At 36.4% G+C, this 23,956-nt stretch overlaps 1 protein-coding gene across 13 annotated transcripts in view; it reads left to right on the top strand.

Annotated features, from left to right (window-relative positions):
• Positions 1 to 23,956, top strand: part of CDH18 (cadherin 18) — a 582,930-nt gene that overhangs the window by 492,086 nt on the left and 66,888 nt on the right. For all 13 annotated transcript variants that reach the window (XM_063326107.1, XM_063326119.1, XM_063326112.1 and 10 more), the window contains one exon: positions 15,212 to 15,379. In XM_063326107.1, coding sequence (XP_063182177.1) covers positions 15,212 to 15,379 — 168 coding nt within the window. The remainder of the gene's footprint in view (positions 1 to 15,211; positions 15,380 to 23,956) is intronic.

The following is a 23,956-nucleotide window of genomic DNA, read 5'->3' on the forward strand; positions in this document are numbered from 1 at the left end:
TTGCAGTCGGTAAAAATTTCCTTGCGGAAATTTGGTAGATTTAAACAGCTAATGATGATTCAGTGTAGGTTTGAAATATTACAGCATGTTATGTTGCCAATGCATAACCAAATTATATAAAAGTTTGAGACACTTGAAAGATCCCAGTTACACAGGCTCACTTAGTCTTTAATCAAATTTGTGTGTTTTAGTTTATCTAAACTGTGCTTGAGTGCATTTGTACATTTGTTATGCAACTATATAAGTATTGTGTTCATCAGAAGAGGTCACGTAAATTAATGTAGTTTATTAAGCTGGTTGACGATTAATCAAGAAAATCAAGTTCTAAGTTGGTAGGTTTCCTTATTTTCTCAACGAAAATTGTAAACCTGAAAGTACAAAACGAAGGCTATTTTTGCATTTTTCAATGACTGTAGATAAGAATGATAGGTAGGAAGAGGAAAAGGAAAGAGGATCTGTTATTTTTTTTTTCCTTTTTTACAGTACACACTATAAAAGTTTGTAATAAAAAAGTGTATAAAATTGTGGCACTTGTGACTTGGTTCATAAACTTGTGCAACTTTACTCACTGTAGGTGGGATCTTTGACAAAGTCCTGGTTTACCCAAGGCTGATGACAAAACATAGGTGGAGTTATTCCTAACTAAGTCTTGCTTCAGTAAGAGCTTTTAAGTGTCAGCACTTGTATTTTCAAATGTGAGCTTTGTCTAAATTCAGGATAGTGCCAAATGCAGGCAAGCCCCAGTTTCAAATCAAGAAGTGTTAAATACTAATAATGTCCTAGCAGAGGCTGACCACCTTGAAGAATAATGTATTCAGTCAAATTAGAAAGAGAAACAACTTTACAAAATTCTGTCCTGTCATGGAGTGGTCATATTTTATGTTTTGTGTGACCTTACTGTGGTGCTTTTTAATTTATTGTAGTGTAAGCGTGCCTCTTTTCAAGAAGCTACACCACTTCACTAATTCAGTGGTCATTTTATTGATAGCAGTGCATCTGTAACAATAGAACAACACAGACTTCTGTTTTCAGCCAACTGTAAGATTTATTGTACCTCTAGGTAGAAAGTTATCTTTTCTCTGACTAGATCAATATCTTACTCTCAGGTCAATAAATCCTGATTGAATCTCAACAGAAGTCAATAGCTACCTATTATATCACCTAATAGACAAAGATTTTGTGGGTGTTGGGTCTAAGAAAGAAAATAATGTTTGTGAGCGTGTGGGTCAGAAGTTTTATTATAGGATTTCTTTAAATCTTATCAATATAACATCATCTTTTAGTGTGCATCAGACAGTTGAGAAAACTGTGGTACAAGTAATGCTACCATAGACACATTTTCAGCATTCAAAAATATCTATTTGTGTTCTACCATGGTTCATTGGTCAGTATTCTGTTTACCCAGAGTGCACTTAGACATTTTTTCTCCCATGCAGAATTTGAGAATATTTGTGAGAATAGATCGGGATCATTGTGAGAATAGATCGGGATTTTGTTGCAAGTACTAAGCAACACTCTGATGTACCAAACCTAGCACTAAAGCAACTTCCAAAATGAAGAATTTTTTGCTGATGGTATTTCACTAATTGTTGAATTTAATGATTTTGCTTTGAACAAACATTAGCTTGTATGATCACTATCATAACAAGTCAAGCAGAAATCGTTTCATCATAATTCGAGTACCTAGGTGTCGTGATTTCAGTTGGGACAGAGTTAGCTTTCTTACTAGCAGCCCATGCCGAGTCCAAAACATAGCACTATACCAGCTGCTAGTAAGAAAGTTAACTCTATCCCAATTGAAACCACAAAAAACTAGGATAAATGAAAAAAGTATTTCACATATCCACATTGACACCAGTCTCATTGTATTTCATTTGCACTTTACAAACAAGCATACTTAAATGCTCAGTAGGGTTGCACTCTAACTTTGTTTAACAATCACTTATAAATTATGCTATACTGCTGTAAGGTCCTTAACGTGTTACACATGGGTCAGTGAAGCATTGCGGTGAAGTGGAATTCTCATGGGTATGTAATGAGTAAGTATCACAGGGAGAAAAGAACACAACCACCAATAAATGCTTGGTCTGTTGGCTAAGCAAGTTTTCTTACTAATAGATAATCTGAATCATATGTCTAGACCCTATTTGTCAGTTGTAATTAAATTGGTGAGCACAGGATATTTTGTCCAAATGTGGAATCTTTCCAAGATTGTAAGTTGCATTCAGTTTTTTAATTAGCAGGACACCATTTTGATCCTATTTGAAAGGTTTTTTTGACATACCTATAATCGTTGTCTCTCTTATCAAGATGATCTACTTTGAAAAGAAACCAAAATATTATTCAACATAATAGGCAGCTGTGTTAATTATCTCCAACTATTTGGATACATTATCATGAACTTATTAAAGACAAAAAGTTAAATTTAATTTGCATTAAAGTCTAATTTAATGATAGTAGATGAGAAATATGAGGTCAAGTCTGGGCTTCATCTTTGTTTTTCTTTCCATTATGAAGGAAGTAATAAGGAGGTTTGGATTATGAGTAAATATTAGCAGCTTTAACCTTCAGCTGTCTATTATTTTGCCATTTTCATACAAACTATAGATTAAATACATTTTTATGGAGGTCTGACAGTAAGTGACATTACATGAAGCAGTGTTTGTTACCAGCAGACAATATTATTTCTATTTTAAGAGAGGGTTATTCCCAAGCTTGTGAATATAGGTGGGTAGTTTTCAGATAGTTTTAAGCTCTTTCTTGTCAAATGGGATTTCCTTTGAGAAGATTCCTGTACTTAATTCCCATCTGCTATGTTCAGGTGTTACTGAATGCATCCCCTTTTTACTTAATTGTTTTGTTCATCATGTGTCATAAGGTTGTTACTTCTCACCAAGTATTAAATGCACCTATAAGAAGTTTATATCTGAAGTTGCCTTATCTTCACATTCACATCATTTGCTTGGTTCCTCTGGTTCCTTACTTAACAAGTAGCCTGTTATGGAGAATTCAACAATATCTAGCAGCATTAAGTTCTGTTAGTCATGTATATCCATATCTAGGTATGTTTCATAGCTATACTCAACTTTAATATGTTAAGTGTTTCATTACACGACCTGCAGTCACTTGCTACCATCTTTGAGCGAACAATTATCCTTTTTCTTCCCGCCCTAAGTTGGGTACAGATGCTTTTTTTTTTTTTTTTTCCCCAATTCAGATTCAGTTCCAAGGAAATCACATGAGCCCGTGCAAATTCACTGAAGTGTCTTCTGTTATAAATAGAATTATTTCATCATGCACAGTTATGCGGAGAACTAGCATATAGTGGCATGTTGCTACTAGGCAAAGAATATTTGTACTCAAGTCAAAATCTGTCTTTAAGGCTTAATTCTACTCTTCCAAATCTCATCTCCAACAGTTTTGTGTAGAAAAAAAAAACAAAAACAAAAAACCCATCTTCAATAACTGAGAAGCAATTTTAGGAGGGGTCAAAACCACTCAGACAGAAGATTTGCTTGAAAGAATGTTTAACTCTATTTTGCCATCTGAAAATTCATAGGAATTTATGTGTAATTTATACTTCAAAAGACACAACTTGTACATTTTCAGGACATAACATATTGAGAAATGATTTCTGAAAATGGAGGAATTATCCCCTTTGTGAACTCTTTTCAGAATCTGTACATAAATAAAAAATATCAGAATTTTCCTGTTTTTCACCCTGAAATGTTGCCTCTTCTAGAAACAGGATTAGATAAATGGAGAACTATAATTATTGTCCCATCCCAAAACTAGGGAGAGTGATAGATTCTCCTTGAATAAAGAAGTAAACAAGGAAATCTGCAGACTGTAAATGTGTGTCAGTTTGCTGGAAGGCCAAGCAGAAGGAAGTCTGTAACATGAGGCTGGCAAATTTTGGAAGAAAAAAAAAAAAAAAAGAAAAATAAAGAAGCTGAGAAAGAATTTAGCCAGTATAAAAACAGAAATAGCAATGATGCCTTTCAATGTGTTTTTCTGGAAAATAAGTCATGTTAAAGAAACCTGATTTCTTTGTTTTATGAAATGTCAAGTTATACTGAAAAAGATAACTACAATGTCACATGCCATATTTCAGTTAAATACATAGCAATAAGTAGTATCAACAAAGCTTATACTAAATGGCTATGAACTGGCTACCTGGGAGGCAGCAAAAAGTTGTCATCAAGGCAGAATCATCATGAAAGGAAGAGATTCCACTAGGGCTCCACAGGGATTGGTGTAAGACCAGCTCTATTCAGCTTCTTTCTGTGTGTATTAAAAGTAAACATAAGACTACTGCTGATAAAATTTTTGGATGACACAAAAATGGCAGAATGATGATTAAAGATGACAACAGCACATTCTATCAAAATAACCCAGATTGTTCAATAACCTGTGCCACTTAGTGCAATAAATGCAAAGTCCTACAATTACAACTGAGGAGGGTGGGACTGTATTCAGGAGAACTATAACTATGTAAGCTAAGAGTAAAGCAGCTCAAAATGAGTTCCCAAAGCAGTAATGAGCAAAAAAAAAAAAGTCCAATATAACCCTTAAATAGAGTTTTTATCTATTGTAAAAGATTAGAAAAGTTAAATTTACATCAGAGGTTGGTAATGGGCGGGTAGCATTGTTGAAATAACAGTATTAATTTCATTTGTTGGAATTTAAAAAAAAAAAAGGAAATCTGAAAAGAGCATATGACACTATAAGTTTTTAGGCTGTATAAGGCTTTACAGTGAAAAGTTTTTTGCTATTTAGTTTATCAGAAAGGTTAGCTTCATGAGAATATAGCAGTACTTTTAAAAGGAGAAATACTGGGAACTAATAGTCTGAGAGAGAGTAACAAGAGTCAATGGTTTGAAACAGAAAGTGCACACTACCAAATAAAGGGCAGATCTTTGACTTTATGATTAATGGCTGGAATATTAAGTCAAGGAAAAAAGTAATAGTTTCTGCCTCTGGATCACTTCAGTTCAAAATGACATGCTTTCAGGACGTACTTTAGCCATAATAAACTGCTAGGTTCAGTATAGCGCTAGTTCAGTTAATGGTCTGAGTTCTGTGGAAGTTCTGGTGGTCCCATCTCTCTTTGAACAGTGAATCCATTAGATAAAGAATTCACCATTAAGCTTGAATACCTTATTTTTTTGAAAGAATGTATTTTGACTGCAGATGCATAAGGTTGTGTAACCTAGGTTTGTTAAAAGGGTTTGGGTTGTGATTAGATAATGACATCTGCACCAAAAACAGTCAGTTGGTTGAAATGTTTAGTTTTCTGAAAAGTTTGATGCAGATGTTTGGACCAAAGTGAAAAGCTGACGTTTACAGGAATGACAACAATCAGTGGAATAAAACAACAATCCACTACCGTTAAACCCAGAAAATATCCCTTCCGTAGCATACTGATTTGGAGGTAGAAGCAATCTGAAGACAATGGGATAAGTACAACACTTCAGTGGAAAAATATCCCTGATAATAGTGTCCTGATGATTAAACCAGCCTACAAGAGGCTGAGAGAAATGTACTTTAAAAAACTGTGAACCATACTAACTGAAACAGATATGGCAAACCTGACATCCATGGACATATGCTTTAACTGTTGGCAAGAGAAAAAATGACAACTTCCTGGTCAAATAGGGTGGCCACTTGCTATGGTATTTCTGTAACAGACATTCCTTTGGTTTGCAGAAATTGCATATGGCACATTAGAGTTTCTTGTCTGCTTTCTGGAAGGCAGCATGGCAGCAAGTTCTTAATTTAATTCATTTGAATGTGTGTTACATTATGAAAACAGTGGAAGATACTATGATTACATTTGGCATCCATGCAATTGCCACATAAATTAGTGTATTTTCCACTCAGTCAGTGAAGCTTTCTTCAAATTCCTTAATTCAGGAGGCTTCAGCTTCTGACTTCAGACTTCTTCATTTTTTAAATTCAGACTTTTGAGAAAGCTTTATTTAGTAATAGTAAATTGAATTGATTTTTTTTTTTCCTGGCGGGTATCCATTGTAATATAATCAGTCTGCTTAACACCCTCTTCTTTCAATACCAAATGAACATTATTATGACCTACTTTTTTAAAATAAAAGTATTACTTTCTTTTTAGAATTACTTATTTTTCAGCAATTTCTATTTTTTTTTACAGCAGTTGTCTTTCAATGTTGGATTCGTGTATTTTATTTCAATGATAATTTTCCTTAAGAAAGGGCATAGTGTCTTTCAGTACTACAGTCATGACCATAGAAGAAAATTGACCATTAATTGTCATATCTATAGTGCTTTGACTTCTAGCTGTGAAGTGTACAGTGATGTCCCTGTAAAGGAGCAAAATGTATGATATTAGTTATATAAAGCAGATCTGCCTCAAAGGCCTCGATTAAAAACATCTGTTATAGAAGCATTCAGAATGTGGGGTATGACCAAAATATTCATATTGCCCATTTTGTTTACAGAAATAAGTTTGAACTAAATTCACTAAATACAAATCAAAGTCTATTGGGAGTTATAAATTGGAAGTTTATTTTTAAGTTTTAAGAAAAAGGAAATGCATCTGCTGATTGGTACTTGCTCAGTATTTGTCCTAAAATGCAAAAAACACAAAAAACATAATTCTTTCTCTTAAAAAGGGATATGTCTAATTCTTTCAAGGTAGAATAATATTAGATTTTGAAATCTTTTTGAATATATACATTATATTCAGAATTATATTAATATATACAATATATTCAGAATATTAAGTTACAATAAAATAAGCTAACTACATATCCTAAAGCAAAGCAGTGATAAAAATAGAGCTTTTATTCACAAAGTAAAAATAATTTTAATGAAATTGCCATCTGCGATAGTTTATTTTCCTCAGTAATTAATAAAATAATACATTTCAATTAGTTATTAAATAGATATTTAAAAGTTTTTTGAGCCACTTACTGGTTGTGATCATGACAAGACAGATATATAAAAAAATATGTTGTGGGGCATTTAGTGTGACCTACTGGCCCTTCAGAAATTCTCTAGTGACCAGAAACAAAATGGAAATTTTCCAAACAAAAAAAATCACTTGCCCATGACAAAGTTATTTGTCATTAAAGTGGAGTTGTTTTGTTCTTTGTTTTGTTTTCTTTTGTTTTCTTTTGTTTTTCCCACTAGATAGAAAAACTTTGAGCTCAAAATATTAAAATGAACCATGGTTTATTCTGGGAAGGTTCCATTCACACATCATGCAGGAGCAGGCTGTAAGAGAAAGCTGACTAAAATTCTGTAGTCGTTACTGAATCTAAAAAAATATTTTATTTTGTATAAATAATAAGATAAATTATTTCAAATGTACCAGACTGTCAGGTAAGTACATAGTTAAATACTTCGGTAAATGCACAGTTCGGCACTTGGCTCTGGCACACATTTTCTTAATATTTGTCTGCGCTTGAATTAAAAAGTCTTGATTTTTACAGTCTCATTTACAGTTGAGCCTTCTGTTGTAGCTCTTCTTACATGCAAGTAAAACGATTCTTCACAGAATGCTAAAAAAGACACCATGACGCATTGTCAGATGCTGCAGAGCTATCTTAAAGAAAACTTGGGGGAAAAAAAAAAAAGGAAATGACTACATTTCAGTATGAGGAATGAATTTGGAGAATCTGAGTGAAGAAGGAAGTAAAACTTGCCAAAAATAAACTTATTTTCAGGGCTCTCTCAAATCCAGAGGTGTTGGGTAAAAGGAAAGAAAAGAAGCTATCCACAGTAGTAGACATCTCAATCTTTTTCCAGAGCTTGACATTTCAATGTTCTTCTCAATCAATTTTAGCTGATGTTTTGAGGATAAATGCAGGACCGTCATGAAGAAATTTCCTGATTGCAAGAAGTTGTGAGCAATTGCCAGTACGGAGGAAGAAGATTATGTCTTTGAGGGCAAAAGCAAGAAGAACATAATGAAGTTTAATAGCCTTATATAGTTGTTGTGGTGTAACCCCAGAAAACAGCTAAACACCACACAGCTGCTCTCTCACTCCCCACTGGTGGAGAGAGAATTAGAAGAGTAAAAGTGAGAAAACTCATGGGTTGAGATAAAGACAGTTTAATAAGTAAAGCCAAAAGCACACACACCAAGCAAAGCAAAACAAGGAATTCATTCACTACTTTCCATCAGCAGGCAGGTGTTCAGCCATCTCCAGGAAAGCAGGGTTCTGTCACGCATAACAGTTACTTGGGAAGACAAAATGCCATAACTCCAAATGTCCCCACTTTCCTTCTTCTTCCCCTAGCTTTATATGCTGAGCATGACATCATATGGTATAGAATATCCCTATAGTCGGTTGGGGTCAGCTGTCCCAGCTGTGTCCCCTCCCAACTTCTTGTGCACCCTCAGCCTACTTGCTGGTGTGGTGGTGTGAGAAGCAGAATAGGTCTTGAAACTGTGTAAGCACTGCTCAGCAGAAACTAAGATATCCCTGTGTTGTCAACACTGTTTTCAGCACAAATCCAAAACGTAGCCCCATAGTAGCTGCTATGAAGAAAATTAACTCCATCCCAGCCAAAACCAGCACAATAGTAAAGGCCATGTTGCAGGACTAATTATAAGACTACCTGGACGACCCTCTTATTCATATTGTTTAGTTTTAGTTCTGTGAGGAGCAGGGAGTTGGACTCGATGATCCTTATAGGTCCCTTTCCAACTTGAGATATTCTGTGATTTTACAGTAATGCTTGTCTCATTAATTTGGAAGAGTCATTGTTGTAATTAGAAAAGGTGGTCATAAAATCTTTCCTGGAACGTAGGTAGCTTTCTGGTCATACATGGTCAAGGAAGATAAATTCAATTGCAAAATGTGCTTTCCAAGACGGTAGAAATTGTCAGAGATTGACAGAGAAAAAAACCCGAAAAATTAATGTCATTTGGATGTGAATAACGTTAGAGAAGAATTTAGACAAAAAAAAGTGTGTTCTGAGAGAGCCTTCCATGTGGGAAAACATGTCACACATGATTTTAAGATGAAAATAGCCATGACTAAACTCGGCAGGCCAGAGGTCCAGAGCTGTGTCTTTCTTGACTGCATTCCAGTAGATCCAAACCACCACATGTTGTACATGATTTTTGACAAAGCAGTCAAACTTCTATAAAGATTCTTCTTGAAATACCAGAAACAGGGTGGAATGTCCCTGTAATGATGTATGCGTCTTGCTTTTTTTTTTCTTGATTTCCTTTCTTAGTAAAGATGAATAAATATTGGAAACATAGCTAAAAAGTACTCAGTTAACAGTGTCACAGTGTTGCCTAAAAAATATGAGGTGAAATTAAGACTGTTTTTAAGTTCAAAAAGCCTGTGACAGTTTTCTTTTTCATTTTCTTTCCTCACTGTTTTAGACAACATTTTTTTTTTTTTTTTTAATTCTAAACTTTGGAACAAGTTAAGAGGCTCACAATCATTTAAAAAATATTTCAGGGCCTTAGGGCAACTGGTAAAGGATCAGGAGCTCACGTTGTGTTTTCCTCCATCCCTCTGACATCAGCGATGGACGAGGGAATATATAGGGGGAGTCAACAGGTCAACTCATGGCTCCAGGACTGCTGTCATAGACAGGGCTTTCGGTTTTACAATCACGGCTTGGTATATGAGGCACCAGAGCTGCAAGCAGCTAATGGGATGCACTTATCCCAGAAGGGGAAAAGGATTCTGGGGCAGGAGTTGACAGGCCTCATTGATGGGTCTTTAAACTAGATTTGAAGGGGGAAGGGGTCAATAAATTCATGCTTGCATGTGACAAACAGTGGGGCAGCACATCAGGGGCAGAGGGATGGAGTTCTAGTCAGGGCTCTCAACTTGTTGCCCTAAGGCAAGCCGGAGATGACGCACCGGGACAGCCCAAGGGAATCAAGGGGGATTTGCGCAAAACGGCGACGTGGCCAGCCCAGCTGAAGTGCCTCTACGTGAATGCACACAGCTTGGGCAATAAACAGGATGAATTAAGGACCACTATGCTGCTGGAAAGCCATGACATAGTGGCCATTATTGAAACTTTGTGGGATGATTCCCATGACTGGAATGTAGGGACAGACGGATACAAGCTCTTTAGGAAGGACAGGCAAGGTAGGAGGGGAGGAGGTGTTGCCCTCTACATCAATGACCAGCTAGAATCGATGGAGCTTCATATGGGGAAGGACGAGGAGCTGGTTGAGAGTGTATGGGTTAAGATTAAAGGGAAGACAGGGGAAGGCGATGTTACAGAAGGGGTCTGCTACAGGCCACCTGACCAGCAGAGCCAATCAGATGAGGCCCTCCATAGGCAGATAAAAGTGGCTTCGTGTTCACAGATCCTGGTCCTCGTGGGGGATTTCAACCAACCTGACATCTGCAGGAGGGACAACACAGCAAGGAACCAGCAATCCAGGATATTCCTGGAATGCATCGATGACAACTTCCTCCTCCAAATTGTAGAGTAACCAACAAGAAAAGGTGCTATGCTGGACCTCATTCTCACCAACAGGGAAGGGCTGGTGACCAACGTGAGGCGCAGGGATAACCTTGGCTGCGGTGACCATGAAGCGATAGAATTTAAGATCCTCAGGACAACTAGGAGGATATATTCCAAGCTTACGGCCCTGGACTTTAGGCATGCAGACTTTGATCGCTTCAGGGATCTGCTGGCCAAAGTGCCGTGGGACAAAGCTCTAGAGGGAAGGGGCGCCCAGGACAGGTGGTCAGTATTCAAGGATCACCTTCTCCGTGTCCAAGACCAAACTATACCGACAAAGAGGAAGGCAGGAGAGAATGCTAGGAGACCTGCCTGGATGAACAGGGAGCCCCTGGACACACTGTCACACAAAAAGAAACTTTATAAGGAGTGGAAGAAAGGACAGCTGGAATGGGGGGCATGTAAGGAAGCTGTCCAAACAGCAAGAGACCTGGTCAGAAAAGCTAAAGCTCAGTCAGAATTAAATCTAGCCAAGGAGATCAAGGGAAACAGCAAAAATTTCTATAGGTACATTAATAGTAAGACCAGGGAGGGTGTGGGCCCTCTCAGAAAGGAAACGGGGGAGACGGTGACAAAGGATATGGAGAAGGCCGAGGTTCTCAATGACTTCTTTTCCTCAGTCTTCACTGGCAAGGGCTCCAGCTACACTCCCGGAGTCACAGAAGACAATGACAGGGGTTGGACAGAACTGCCCATCGTAAGTGAAGATCAGGTTCGTGACCGTCTGATGAACCTGAAAGTGAACAAGTCCATGGGACCTGATGGGATACGCCCACGGGTACTGAAGGAACTGGAGGATGAGGTTGTTAAACCATTCTCTATTATATTCCAAAAGTCATGGCAGTCTGGTGAAGTCCCCACTGCCTGGAAAAGGGGAAATACAATCCCCATTTTCAAAAAGGGAAAGAAGGAGGAACCAGGGAACTATAGGCCAGTCAGTCTCACCTCCGTGCTTGGTAAGATTATGGAGCAGATCCTCCTGGAGGCACTGCTGAGGCAGAGGAATAACGAAGAGGTGATTGAGTACAATCAACACGGCTTCATCAAGGGCAAATCGTGCCTGACAAACCTGGTGGCCTTCTATGAGAAGGTCACAACATCAATAGACAAGGGGAGAGCAACTGACGTCATTTACTTGGACCTGAGCAAAGCCTTTGACACTGTCCCACATGACATCCTGGTCTCCAAGCTGATAAAATATGGCTTTGTGGAGTGACAATTCAGTGGATAAAGAACTGCCTTGATGGCTGTGCCCAAGGAGTGGCTGTCAATGGGTCCATGTCCAAGTGGAGGCCAAAGTGGAGTCCCTCAAGGATCAGTACTGAGACTGGTCTTGTTTAACATCTTCGTCAGCGACATGGACGGTGGCATAGAATGCACCCTCAGCAAGTTTGCTGACGACACCAAGCTGTGTGGGGCGGCTGACACGCTGGAGGGAAGGGATGCCATCCAGAGGGACCTTGACAGGCTGGAGAGGTGGGCCCATGCCAACCTCATGAAGTTCAACAAGACCAAGTGCAAGGTCCTCTGTCTGGGTCGGGGCAATCCCAAGCACCGATATAGGCTGGGCAGTGACTGGCTTGAGAGCAGCCCTGAAAAAAAGGACTTGGGGGTGCTGGTAGACGAGAGGCTCAACATGAGCTGTCAGTATGCACTAGCAGCCCAGAAAGCCAATCGTATCCTGGGTTGCATCAGGAGAAGAGTGGCCAGCAGGTCGAGGGAGGTGGTTCTCTTCCTCTGCTCCACTCTCATGAGACCCCACCTGGAGTACTGCGTCCAATTCTGGAGACCCTACTACAAGAAAGATATGGACATGCTGGAACGTATCCAGAGAAGGGCCATGAGGATGACCAGAGGGCTGGAGCACCTCTCCTATGAGGACAGACTGAGAGAGTTGGGGTTGCTCAGTCTGGAGAAGAGAAGGCTCCGAGGAGACCTTATAGTGGCCTACCAGTATCTTAAGGGGGTGTACAAGACAGCTGGCGAGGGACTTCTTAGGATGTCGGGTAATGGTAGGACTGGAGGGAGTGGGTTAAAACTAGAGATGGGATGATTCAGACTGGACGTTAGGAAGAAGTTCTTGACCATGAGGGTGGTGAGACACTGGAAGAGGTTGCCCAGAGAGGTGGTGGAAGCCGCATCCCTGGAAGTTTTTAAGGCCAGGCTGGACGGGGCTCTGAGCAACCTGATCTAGTGGGAGATGTCCCTGCGCATGTCAGGGGGGTTGGAACTAGATGATCTTTAAGGTCCCTTCCAACCCTAACAATTCTATGATTCTAAGTTTTTGTAATCAAAAACTTGCCCATTTTAATTTCCTTGTTTTTCAGAAAAGAGAAATCTGGTGCAAGTAGGAGAGATTAAATGGCTAGTCATCCACAAATCCTTGTTAACTGTCTACAAGCATTGATTCAGTACCATATTCCTTGAAGCAAAAAGGAAGAGGAAAGTAATTGTAATTCAGAGGAATTTCTGTTTGTATAAATTAGTTTAAAAATATGACTAGTGTAGTTATGAGGATTGTACAGAAGACACATGTTCCACTGTGAAAAATATGATCTGTATCAAAATGAAATGGAATTTAAAAAAAAAATAAAAATAATCCCATACTGCCTCCATGCATATACATGAACATTAAATGTTCCAATAAATTTGGTTTCAATGTGAAAAATTGAAGCAATTTATTTGAAAACTGTCAAAGCAGGACATTTTTAATTTTAATACTTTTCTATCTTCCTTTTTTTTTCAGCAAAATGAAATTTCAGAACTGTAGTACCAGATTTTGTGAACCATATTTATTTTGATGAAATAACATATTTAAGCCATATCAGTTCCTTTTTATCCAAATTTCTCCTTGACTTTCAGTTATAGTATCTATAAATTGTGGTTAATTTCAGTATATCATGGTGAAATTTGTGAAAAAAGAGCTGTTTATAACTGTCTCATTTAAAGGAAAAACTAGAACAGACTGGTATACTATTTTTAGCCAGCTTGTCCAGAAGCTACATTTCTAATGAAAAGGAACTTGTAGTGCAAAATTGTGTTAAAATCATTACGAATCTTCAGGGATACTTTAAAATATTATTCTTTGTGGGTAGTTCTATTATTTATGTGTATTTTTTTTTCAGAATAGAATGGAAACAATGGTATAAGCTACCTGAAAATTTCCATTTCATATGTAATATTGGCTAAATGGGTTTACTGAAGAAATGCAAAGGAAGTGATTTTCAAGTACAAGAAAAGTAGTGTTCTGGAAATAATTTTTTACGTCATCTGAGACTGTGGGAATCTAAACCCTTGAGAATCATGCTGTACAGCAGGTTTTCTAGAAGAGCAAGGCTCTTAAGTTTTTTTGTGTTAATGGCTCTTATATGTTTAAAATTTACCCATAAGCAATATCTGATCATGCTAAGGTATATTATCTTACTAGTTTAAGGGTTTCTTACTCAGTTTAAGAGTCCAAAACCAAGTTAAGCTAAAAATTTAGGGTTTTGAAAATTTAATGTTAATAAATTTAACATTTCAGATATTTCTTTATTTATTTCTATGTAACTCGCTCCAGTCTATCAATGTCTTTTATGTACTGGTGAGTCCAGAACTGAACCCAGCACTCCAGATGTGGCCTTACCAGTGGTGAGCAGAAGAGATGGATCCCCTCCCTTGACCTGCTGGCAACGTTTTTCAAAATGCAGCCTTGGATGCCATTCGCTTTATTTGCTGCAAAGGCACATTTCTGGCTCAGAACCAACTTGAGGATCCCCTAGATCCTTTTCTGTAAACCTGTTTCCCAGTTAGTCTGTCCACAGCATATACTGGTTCCCTGTCACAAGACTTGACATTTCCCTTTATTGAACTCCACGAGTTTTCTGTCAGCCTATGATAAAAGAAATTACCAGGGGCTAATTTGCAGGCATCATCATGAGTGAAAAATACCCCATAACTGAAACTGAGCCCGCAAGGTTGACTGTTCCTACTTTGTTGTAATCTTTGCTTCTGCATGTGTAATTGACTAAATGTTAAAAAAATTTGGATGGTGATGGATAAAAATAAATAGAATCTCAGGATCACTCAATTTTAACTTTCTCTCTATACTGTAGTTAATAATAGCTTATCTTTCATTTTACAGACATGTATTAGGTAAGTCAGACTTGTGAACATAAATGTATATGACCGACGTGTATCAAATAAAGTATAGTTTTTTTGAGAGTTTTCAATTAAGAAATTTTGACTTTTGGGTAGTTTTAAGAATGATGTCATATTTTAATGCGGAATGTAACTTTTCTTAAAAAGGAATTTGTGTCTTCTTCAGTGGGCTAAGAATTCCTATTCCTTAATATTTATATTAAGTAGCTATTTAAACAGTTACAATAGATGAGAAAACACTGGAGTTTTGGCAATGTACCTTTCAGCTGTCACTATTATATAAGTTGGATCAATTATTTATTAATATAATAGTTGGTTTAGTGTATATCATTTTAATTTCTTCATATCCTCAAGCAAGTTGGTTGTCCAGCAGCAATTAACATTGTTTTATATATATATATAGTTATATGTATATATATAAAAACCCCACAAACGATTGATTGTAGAAAAGCTTTTCATTTCCAGAAAATCTGTCATGCCCCACCTTTCCTGAAAAGAAAGGCAATGCCCAGTCTTTCCTCTTGCTAGAACAAGCTAATCCTGACCTTTCTTTTGTTTGTTTGTTTTCTTTCCGTCACAGGAGTCATCAGGACTGCCTTGCACAACATGGACAGGGAAGCCAGAGAACATTATTCCGTTGTCATTCAAGCCAAAGATATGGCTGGGCAGGTCGGAGGGCTGTCAGGGTCAACAACTGTAAATATCACACTCACTGATGTCAACGACAATCCACCCAGGTTTCCTCAGAGTATGTACAATTTCACCCTATAATTGATTTGAAAATTGTGTGGACTTTCAGCGCAGTAAGAAGCTATTAGTGGAATCCAATTAGTATGCAAATTCATGGGGAGAAGGCAGCTCAGGAAGTGTTTGGATTCATCCATATTTTTCAGTTTTCCAATGTTTTCAGATGAAGCAGAGATAGCATAGCTAGAATATTGAAACCAGTGAAGATTCCTTTTCATTAAACACTCAGTAAGAGTGAGATGGGTGACAAAGGAAAACTTTTGTCATATATGGGTTATTCTCCAGTCGTTTTTGAATGTATATTTCAATAACTGTGTGATTTTGATCCCACAAGTCAATTTCATTGTTCCTATGGCAGACAACACCAAAAGGTAACACATTAAAAGATTGGATCCAGCATGCCTTTGGCTGCTTCCATGCACATCTATCAATATTTTTCTTCTGTTTATTTCTCTATACCCATGCGAACTTTTAAGATCACTTTTTACATTACAAATGGTCAAAACCTAAGCTGTTTCTCACTGTTGTTGAGCTACGGTGGAGTTTGCCTTTACACTAGTTAAATGAATTGTTGACGTTGTTGTTAAACTGAATGTACGGACATGCATATATGAAAAGTATATGCTAGAATACTCTTAGAATATCTTAATATGACCACTAATAGGAGTTCGTTTCTATCCAACTCATGGTGTGCACATTGATCTGACAGAGCAGCTGGAGTCTTGTAGGAATTCTGAATTCAGTTGACAATTCATTTAAAAGTCTTCTGGAGTGTAATTGCATTGCTAAACCTTCTTTCCCTTGCAGATTGTCTCAAGGCCAATAAGAGCATTGTAATCTGGACTCCGGCATTGCATGATCCCTTGTAGAACATAATGGACTAGTAGCTATAGGTACATCCACCGGGAAATGCGTTAAGCTGTTTGAATGAGAAGATTTATAAACAATAATAGAGATTGCAAAGCTCTGGGGAAGAACAAAGCTCCCTGGCAATACTCATTATGTAAAATCCAGTCAAGCAGTAAGAAGGCTCATTAAAAGTATCGTAAAAATGAATATTTTTTCTGTGCCTCACAAACACGTAAAAACATAAAACCTTTGAAACACAGCCTTAAATAAAGTATCTTTGGTTTTATGTTCCACAGAATTGTCATTACATCCATCACTCTATTTAGTACTTCCTAACAATTGGAAAGGCAAAAGGTAAGGCATATCTTTGAACAAATATAACATCTAAAATAATTAAAGTAGAAAAAATGTCCCAAGTTTCCTGCAAACTCAGAGACAAATGAATCCCTACTTTTCAGGTTTCAAGAACTGGCCTCTTTTATTTTGAATAGAAGGTTTAGGATATTAAACTGACTGGGAGGTGGAACTGTACATTGGCACATATATTTCTTTACCTGTATTAATATTTTTTCTGAAAAGAAAGAAATAGAAAATGTTCAGTTTATATTCAATACATTTTAAGGGACTCTAATAATTGCAAAAAATAACATTGAAAACTACAAAACATAATTTTATATTTAATGAAAAGACATTATTTAACAAAGCAAAGTAAAAAATTGTATTTAACATTTATCATTTTTAACAGAAAATACTAATCCTAGAACAAATCTTGTAGAGTACAAACATTTGCTTTATCTTTCTTTACACAAGATTCCTATACCACAATTATGGCTGTAACATTGCTTTTTAATTCCTTTTCAACAAGTATAATTTAAACCCTTTGCAAAAAAATGGTAGCTGTATGTTAGTAATACAGAACGGAAGGATAGACAATCTAAATTTATGCCATTTTAGCATCATGGACTATTACAGTAATACATGAGCATTGCACTGATAGAAATAACTTCATTGTTTATTTTTCTTCTCCTTTCTTTGGATACCATAATTTTCAGTTAAATTTCTCTTCAATTTCCTTATTAGACAGAATGCTAAATGAGACTTACTGAGGCTTGTCACATTCAGAATTGAATTCAAGGAAAGTGCTAACCAGAACTGGGAGAGGCTGAGCCTCAGCTAAACCGCACACTCTCTTTTGGTTAGTTTCCTTTTCTCCATTACCATACTTGTGAGTTTTAAATCTGACTCTAACTGTATGAGTACTTTACTTGAGCACATTCTGTGAGGTACATCTGATTGATGCTTTTATTATTTGTTTTATTTAGAAATATTCTTTAAAGTACATATTTAAAAGATCCTATCTTTCTGGCTTTGGTAGATCAGTGTTCATTAGAGATGCATATGAACTCAGGTATGCAGGATTTGTCACCCTTAAAGAAATACTTTAAAAATCTATTTAAAACTTAGAAATAGAGGTTGTAAATATATCTACTTAAATGAATTTACTTTGTTTTTTCTGTACTCACTCTAAATATAGCTGACTTTCTTTCAAACGCATTACTAACAGAAGAGGTACAGCCTTCCAAAATATCAAAAAGTCTAGGAGGAAGAGTATGAAACATTACTGAATAATTTTATCAGTCTGATGGTTGCAGTTCTGAAATACATAGTAATAATAATCTCTGGAATAGGAAACATAGCTGAAAAATTCTGCTTGCAAAACACAGTAGTATGTCTCAGGACTAGGCACACGGTTTTGAATTCAGCAGAATAACATGAAACCTCAAATACATTTTGCTTATCAATTAGGACATCTTGTACAATACTGATTTCTTTTTCTTTGTTACTGTAGATTTCCTTTCTTTAGAGAGTCCAGTTATAAATGAACTATCTATTTAATGTAAGCTGACAAACAATACTCTGCATGGGAGGTGTTTTGCTTTTCAATAATCAGCATCTCTCAGTCCGTGTTGGTTTTACCATTGATGGATCCACTTCATTGATGACTGAGGGAGCTAATTTCATAGTCATAAATTTATTTCAGTAATCTGATAGAAAATTCTTCATCTACTAATGACACTGTTATCAGCCTTGAATTACACCAGAATTTTCTGTATACTTTTCTGTCATTAATTCTCTTTGGTCTTGTTTAGGATTAACAGATTCTGCATGTTTTGCTTTGTTTAGGATGAATAGATTTTGATTGCATCAAGATCATCCACTGACATGTTTTGTACATGAAGTACTAAAGATTACACTCTGGACAGTATGTAGGAAACCTTTAGTTATTGTGTTTAGAGTCTAATTTTACAAGGAAGTTATTTCCTTGTTACCCCATTTGTAGAGTTTGTCATTTAATACATCTAGCTCAGTTCTTTAGGATAAAGCAGAATTTTAAAAAAAGTCATGGCTTAAAACATTTTTATGAAGCTTCATTGTTGAGGCTTGGTTGTTTCATGGCAGTATATAGATATGTCAGTATATAGTATATAGTGAATTTATGTGTGTGGGTAACTAGTTTGACTTCACTTTTTACTGTGTCATTGTATGAAAAGTACATAGCCATGTTTAAATAGGAATATAGTATGAAGATACTCCAGTTAGTTAGTTCTGAAAAAGTAAGGTTACATCCCAGAAGGAGACGTTAACTCTGTTCTGTGCTAGCAAGGTGTCTACTATCCAACCTTGTTAATATAACCCCTTAGCTAATTAAGAACAAAAGTATCTGCCATTGATTTTCTTTTAGAATTTGTACTCCAATGTGATCCTTTCCATATCCATAGTTCCACATAGTACATCCAGTTCCTATGATCCAAATACGTAACCATCAGCATCCTCTCGCTGCTGCCGTGCACTGTAATGCTGTCCCATCCTCCTGTGGTGGGACTAGTCCAGAGCCACCTGCCTGCTGAGTGACGCTTGGCTGCTGCCAAACGAGATCAGTAAAGTGCAATTTTCTCTGATTTTCTTTTAGCAGGTGTTTCTCCTTTATTCAACCAGTAATTGTTCAGAAGCTGGTAGAATCCTAATGTCTTTGAGGCCTCTGCCCTTTTCTTAGATTTGCCTGAAATTAGACAGGGGTTAAAAGTTACTGCAGACTATTGAATTCAAAATGATAACAGAGGTTGTGTGTCCTCAGGAAACTAAGATTTAAAACAAAACAAGAAAAGTACTTGATGACTGGTTTGGCTTAAGGTTGATGACATCTAATCAACTGCACCTTTATAAATTAGATTTTATTCACACCTACTAATTGAGTTCCCTGTTCATTGTGGTTTTTTATGAGATGATGGTGAGTCCAATGTCCAGGGTAAAGTAGGAAGCATTTTATTCCAGAAATTGTTCTACATTTAAATGTTGCTTGTTTAACAGGATGCTTTTTCATTATAATTAGAGGAATGCCTTTTTCATACTTCATGCTGCAACACTTACTACTTTGTGACTATTGCCAATAGCTACTAGCTATAATATACTGAAGGTAAAATGTATTGTCCCAAGTATCAGTTATTGCTGAAGAGATGCCTAGGTCTTTTAGTAAGACCTTAAATCAGTCCAGAGAGACAGGTAGAGTGTTGATTTAAAGCTGGATTTGCAGAGAATCCTAATATTTTGTTCTTCAGAAGATATATTCCTGCAATAACTTTATTCCCTTTCTTCAAAAGTGAAGCTACCATCCTGCAAATTTTATTTTAGTCTCATTTTTCTCATCTCTGTGTTCCACGGACAAATTTTTTGTACTACCATATTCTCTGTTTCTGCAGGTGGTTCACAATTTAGGATGTGCTTTTCTAGAATTATAGTTTACATATTACACTTTTTATCATATATGTGTTCAAGGATGTCTAAAGAAGTACAGATTATAATCATACTGTATGATTATTCTTTCCATTGGTAAGATTTAGGCAGGATCATTCTTCCTTCATAGCAGTTAGACAAAGCCGGCATCAGAAACAGCTCTTTGGGTAAACAGTAGACAGGATGAGTCTGGTGTGCCTGATCAATCTACTGAAAGGCAATTATTAACACCTCATTAGAAGACAAAATGAGTAACATATATGCACATGCCAGGGGAAGTGTGACAAAATGAAATATTTCTAGGTGATAAGGAAATACAGCAGCCTATATTAATTTTATGTCCAAAACAGGTAGTACTTAAAAATTAAATGTAGCTTCTTTTTAGTACTGTTGTGAAATTGAGTCAACATAATGAGATTTAAAGGATGGACTCTCATGAGCAAATTTAAGGGCTGCTGAAAGAGAATTCCTTTTGTTGCGTTCTTAAAACAGCTCTGGTTAATACGGAGAGTTTTCTGCAAAACTGAATTCTCGCCCAACATGCTAATCTCAACTAACTTCACACATAAAGATTAATCCAGAACATTTTAGTATATAATTAGGAAATCTCAGATTACAGGGGAACTTTGATATGAAAAAGACATAGAAATAACTACTTGTAACCTAGAAACTCTAGCTGTTAGAGCTGATCAGATATAAACAGTATTTCAGTATAGACTTTTAAAATTTTAATGTTATCTACATAAATCAGGTTTTAGTTATTTGTGTAAGAAAAGAAGGGTAGCAAGATTTTCTTTTGTCAAGAATGTTGTTAGGACTATGTTTAAGGTTGCTGTAAAAATCTGGCAATGCATTTCATGGGATGCATACATTTTAGAAGCTGTATTCTTTGTTAAAGAAAACAGCTATTAAAATTGATTATAGTACATATTCACGTAATAGTCACATGGCATAAATTTGGTGCTAATGACTATTTTGCTTCTCTCATATTGTTAAAGGCGGAGAATTTCTTAAATTAATTGTGTTTATAAGGTGTGTGCTCAGGTTCCAAAGTGAATGACCACTGAGTGACATCTCCTTTGTGAGTATGGTTGGTGTTCAGTATACTGATTTTCTGCCTTTACAGAGAATCATCTGTATCTGTAAATCTCCAAGCCCCCTGACCTTCATTGTTCTTTCTTTAGAAAAGTCTAATGTGTCACACCAGAAACTGAACGTGGGGCAGGTAGATACGAACTAGCAAGCTTTCCTTTCTGTCAGTTTACAGAACGTGAGTTTCCTTCTAACTCTGACAACCAGGAGCCCATATAAAGGTGAAAAATGCTATAACATGCTTGTATTATCCCATGAAAGTGGGGTAAGAGAAATATGTTGCTTTTTTGATTCTCCAGAAGAAATATCTAGAATAAACTGCCGAGCAAGGCTGCTGCACAAGGACAATGGGCTGTCTAAAAAGCAGCTAGAATCAATATTGTCCTGAGGAAACGGACTGTTAAGAAGGAAAAGGCTCAGTGATCTGAGTGGTATTCTAAAATTAATGTTGTAGCTTTTTAACATGCTAGAATCAGTCATTAATCTGTAATATGCTTAAAGTGATGGAGTTGTGAGATGAAGAACACATTACTTAAGAGATGATGATGTTCATTAAGTACCTAAGAGATTTAAGATATAAGAAGTAAAATGTATGTGTGTTTGAGTAGTACATGCTTCCATAGACTGGAAAAATATTGTATGACGTGATTTGTTTAATTGTCTTCTTTTTTCTATTTGTTTGTAAGAAGATTGATAAGTTCTTATATTTACACAATATTTGAAGTTAAAGCTACAAAATTGTTTCATTTGTCCTTGAAATCTGACATAAATTGTTTAACAGTATTTATCATATAGGAAGTCTCATAATATTCTGTTTCCTGAGCAGGATCAGGTGATTCCCATAACCAGATTTTTACTGTAAAAATTAAAGGAAGTAAATGTAATACTTTTCAAGTATCTGATTTAAAACTCTCCTTTGACAAGAATTAATGACAATAAAACTTCATCACGTAATTGGTTACTGAATCAAATATAAAGGGAAGCTGGCACGGGCAAATATTTATATATGTCAAAGTCTGACTAAATATTTGTGGAAAATATGAGTTCTGTATACTGAGTTTTAATTCTAGCTGTGTGCATCAACTTTACTCCTAACAGTAGGATGGAGTCTAGCAGTGCTTTTTATTTCACTTAGTTTAGTATTGTCTATGATGATTTCTATGTACAAAGTAGATTATTCTTTAAATGTATGATATATCTCAAAATTATTTTGAAATGTCCTGGACAGAAAAAAAAATAATAATATTATATAAGGGTTCTGAATGAGGCAATAGTGGGTTTGGGAATGAGGAAGATTTTTTGTTTGTCTTGTTTTTTTCCTGAGTGGAGAACTGGGAGCAGGACCACTCCATTTTAAGGGTTGTTCTTCAGAACTGCATTAATTGTCCTTTATGACACTAAACCCCACTGGGACCACAATCCTAGCTGTGCTAATGCCAGGAAAAAACAAACAAACAATCAGTAAAAATAAGCAGAGTCTAAATGGAGTGTATCCCTTTTACAGGTGTTGCTATTGCTCTCTGCTGACCCAAGCTGCCTGGTGTAGCCGTGGTCCCCCTGTAAACGGCAAAGAATATGCTCAACACAGCGCAGCTCTAGAGACTGTTATAGATCACGCCCAACCATTAAGTTGCTCATTAGTGATAATTATTGAGTGTATATGTTGTTTTTCCCATACAATTTGCATTAAAAATATGTATTTGGGTATTCATTACCAACGGGAAAGTACTGAATCTGAAAATCCAGAAAATGTAGTTTCTTTCTGTTTCTGCTTTTACCTATGAGTGGCATAAATTTCACACTTTTCACAAGAGTCAGAATACTTTTTGTCTGAGAATTAGTCAGAAAGTTCTCAGGTACTTCTAGTTACTGTTTGTAAAGGCAAAGTTGCATGGAGAGTAAATTAAATTCTTCACTGATTATAATCTTAATCACAAACATAACTCATGGTTTGCACTGAGATGTAAAAAGCAGTGGCATGGGGATGCACAAGTCTTCCAACCAAAGGAGTATATTGCATCTAAGAAGAACGGGGTTTTTTTTTCCAAATTGACCTGAGTATTATGTTCTCCAAAGTTTCAGGGCAAGCAAAATGTCTGAATTTTGAAGATTGTGTTAGTGTCATATTTGCAAATAAGAAATAACTTCACTTACTTACACTTCAAATATTTTTAGAAAGTACAAAAGCAGTTATTTTTTCTTTTTTTTTATTTTTTTTTTTATTTTTTTTTTTTTGTCAGGAAAGAATAAGCCAAACACCATATTAAAAATTTCTTCCTTAGTCTAGCTGTATGAAAGGGATATTGTCATTAAAAAGATCATTCAGAACAAAACAGATACAAAATTGACTGAGCTTCTGGAATCACAAAAGTTACTGTATTCATAATGATGATGGATTAAAATTGGGTTTATTATATTAAAAACAAGCATAGTGAAGAAAGGTGTAACAAATGTCCAAGAAATACTGTGAGAAATGGACTTCTAAAAAACTGCAGTCTCAAAAGGGAAATCCAGAATGTAATGAAAACAAGCAACTCTGAATGAAGAATAACTTTGTAGTAGAAGGTCACCAAGCAGGTTTGAGCATAGTCCACAGTTGGTACTGCACTTTAGTTTTATCAAAGATGGCTGGCAAGAAAGTGTGAGACATAACCTCATGAATGCCAGGAACAAAAATTTGTGTGGGACCTCCAAGAGTTCATCTGAGCCAAATCCCTTTTTAAGTCAGATTCAGTTAGATTGAGTTGCTAAGGGCCTTGTCTTGAAGGATCCTTTTCAGGTCCTTTTCTACAAAGCTGCTTTACAGGTGATTGGCCCCGAGCATGTACTGGGGCCATGAATGGTG

This window comes from Chroicocephalus ridibundus, chromosome 2 (assembly GCF_963924245.1).
Source record: "Chroicocephalus ridibundus chromosome 2, bChrRid1.1, whole genome shotgun sequence".
NCBI lineage: Eukaryota > Metazoa > Chordata > Aves > Charadriiformes > Laridae > Chroicocephalus > Chroicocephalus ridibundus.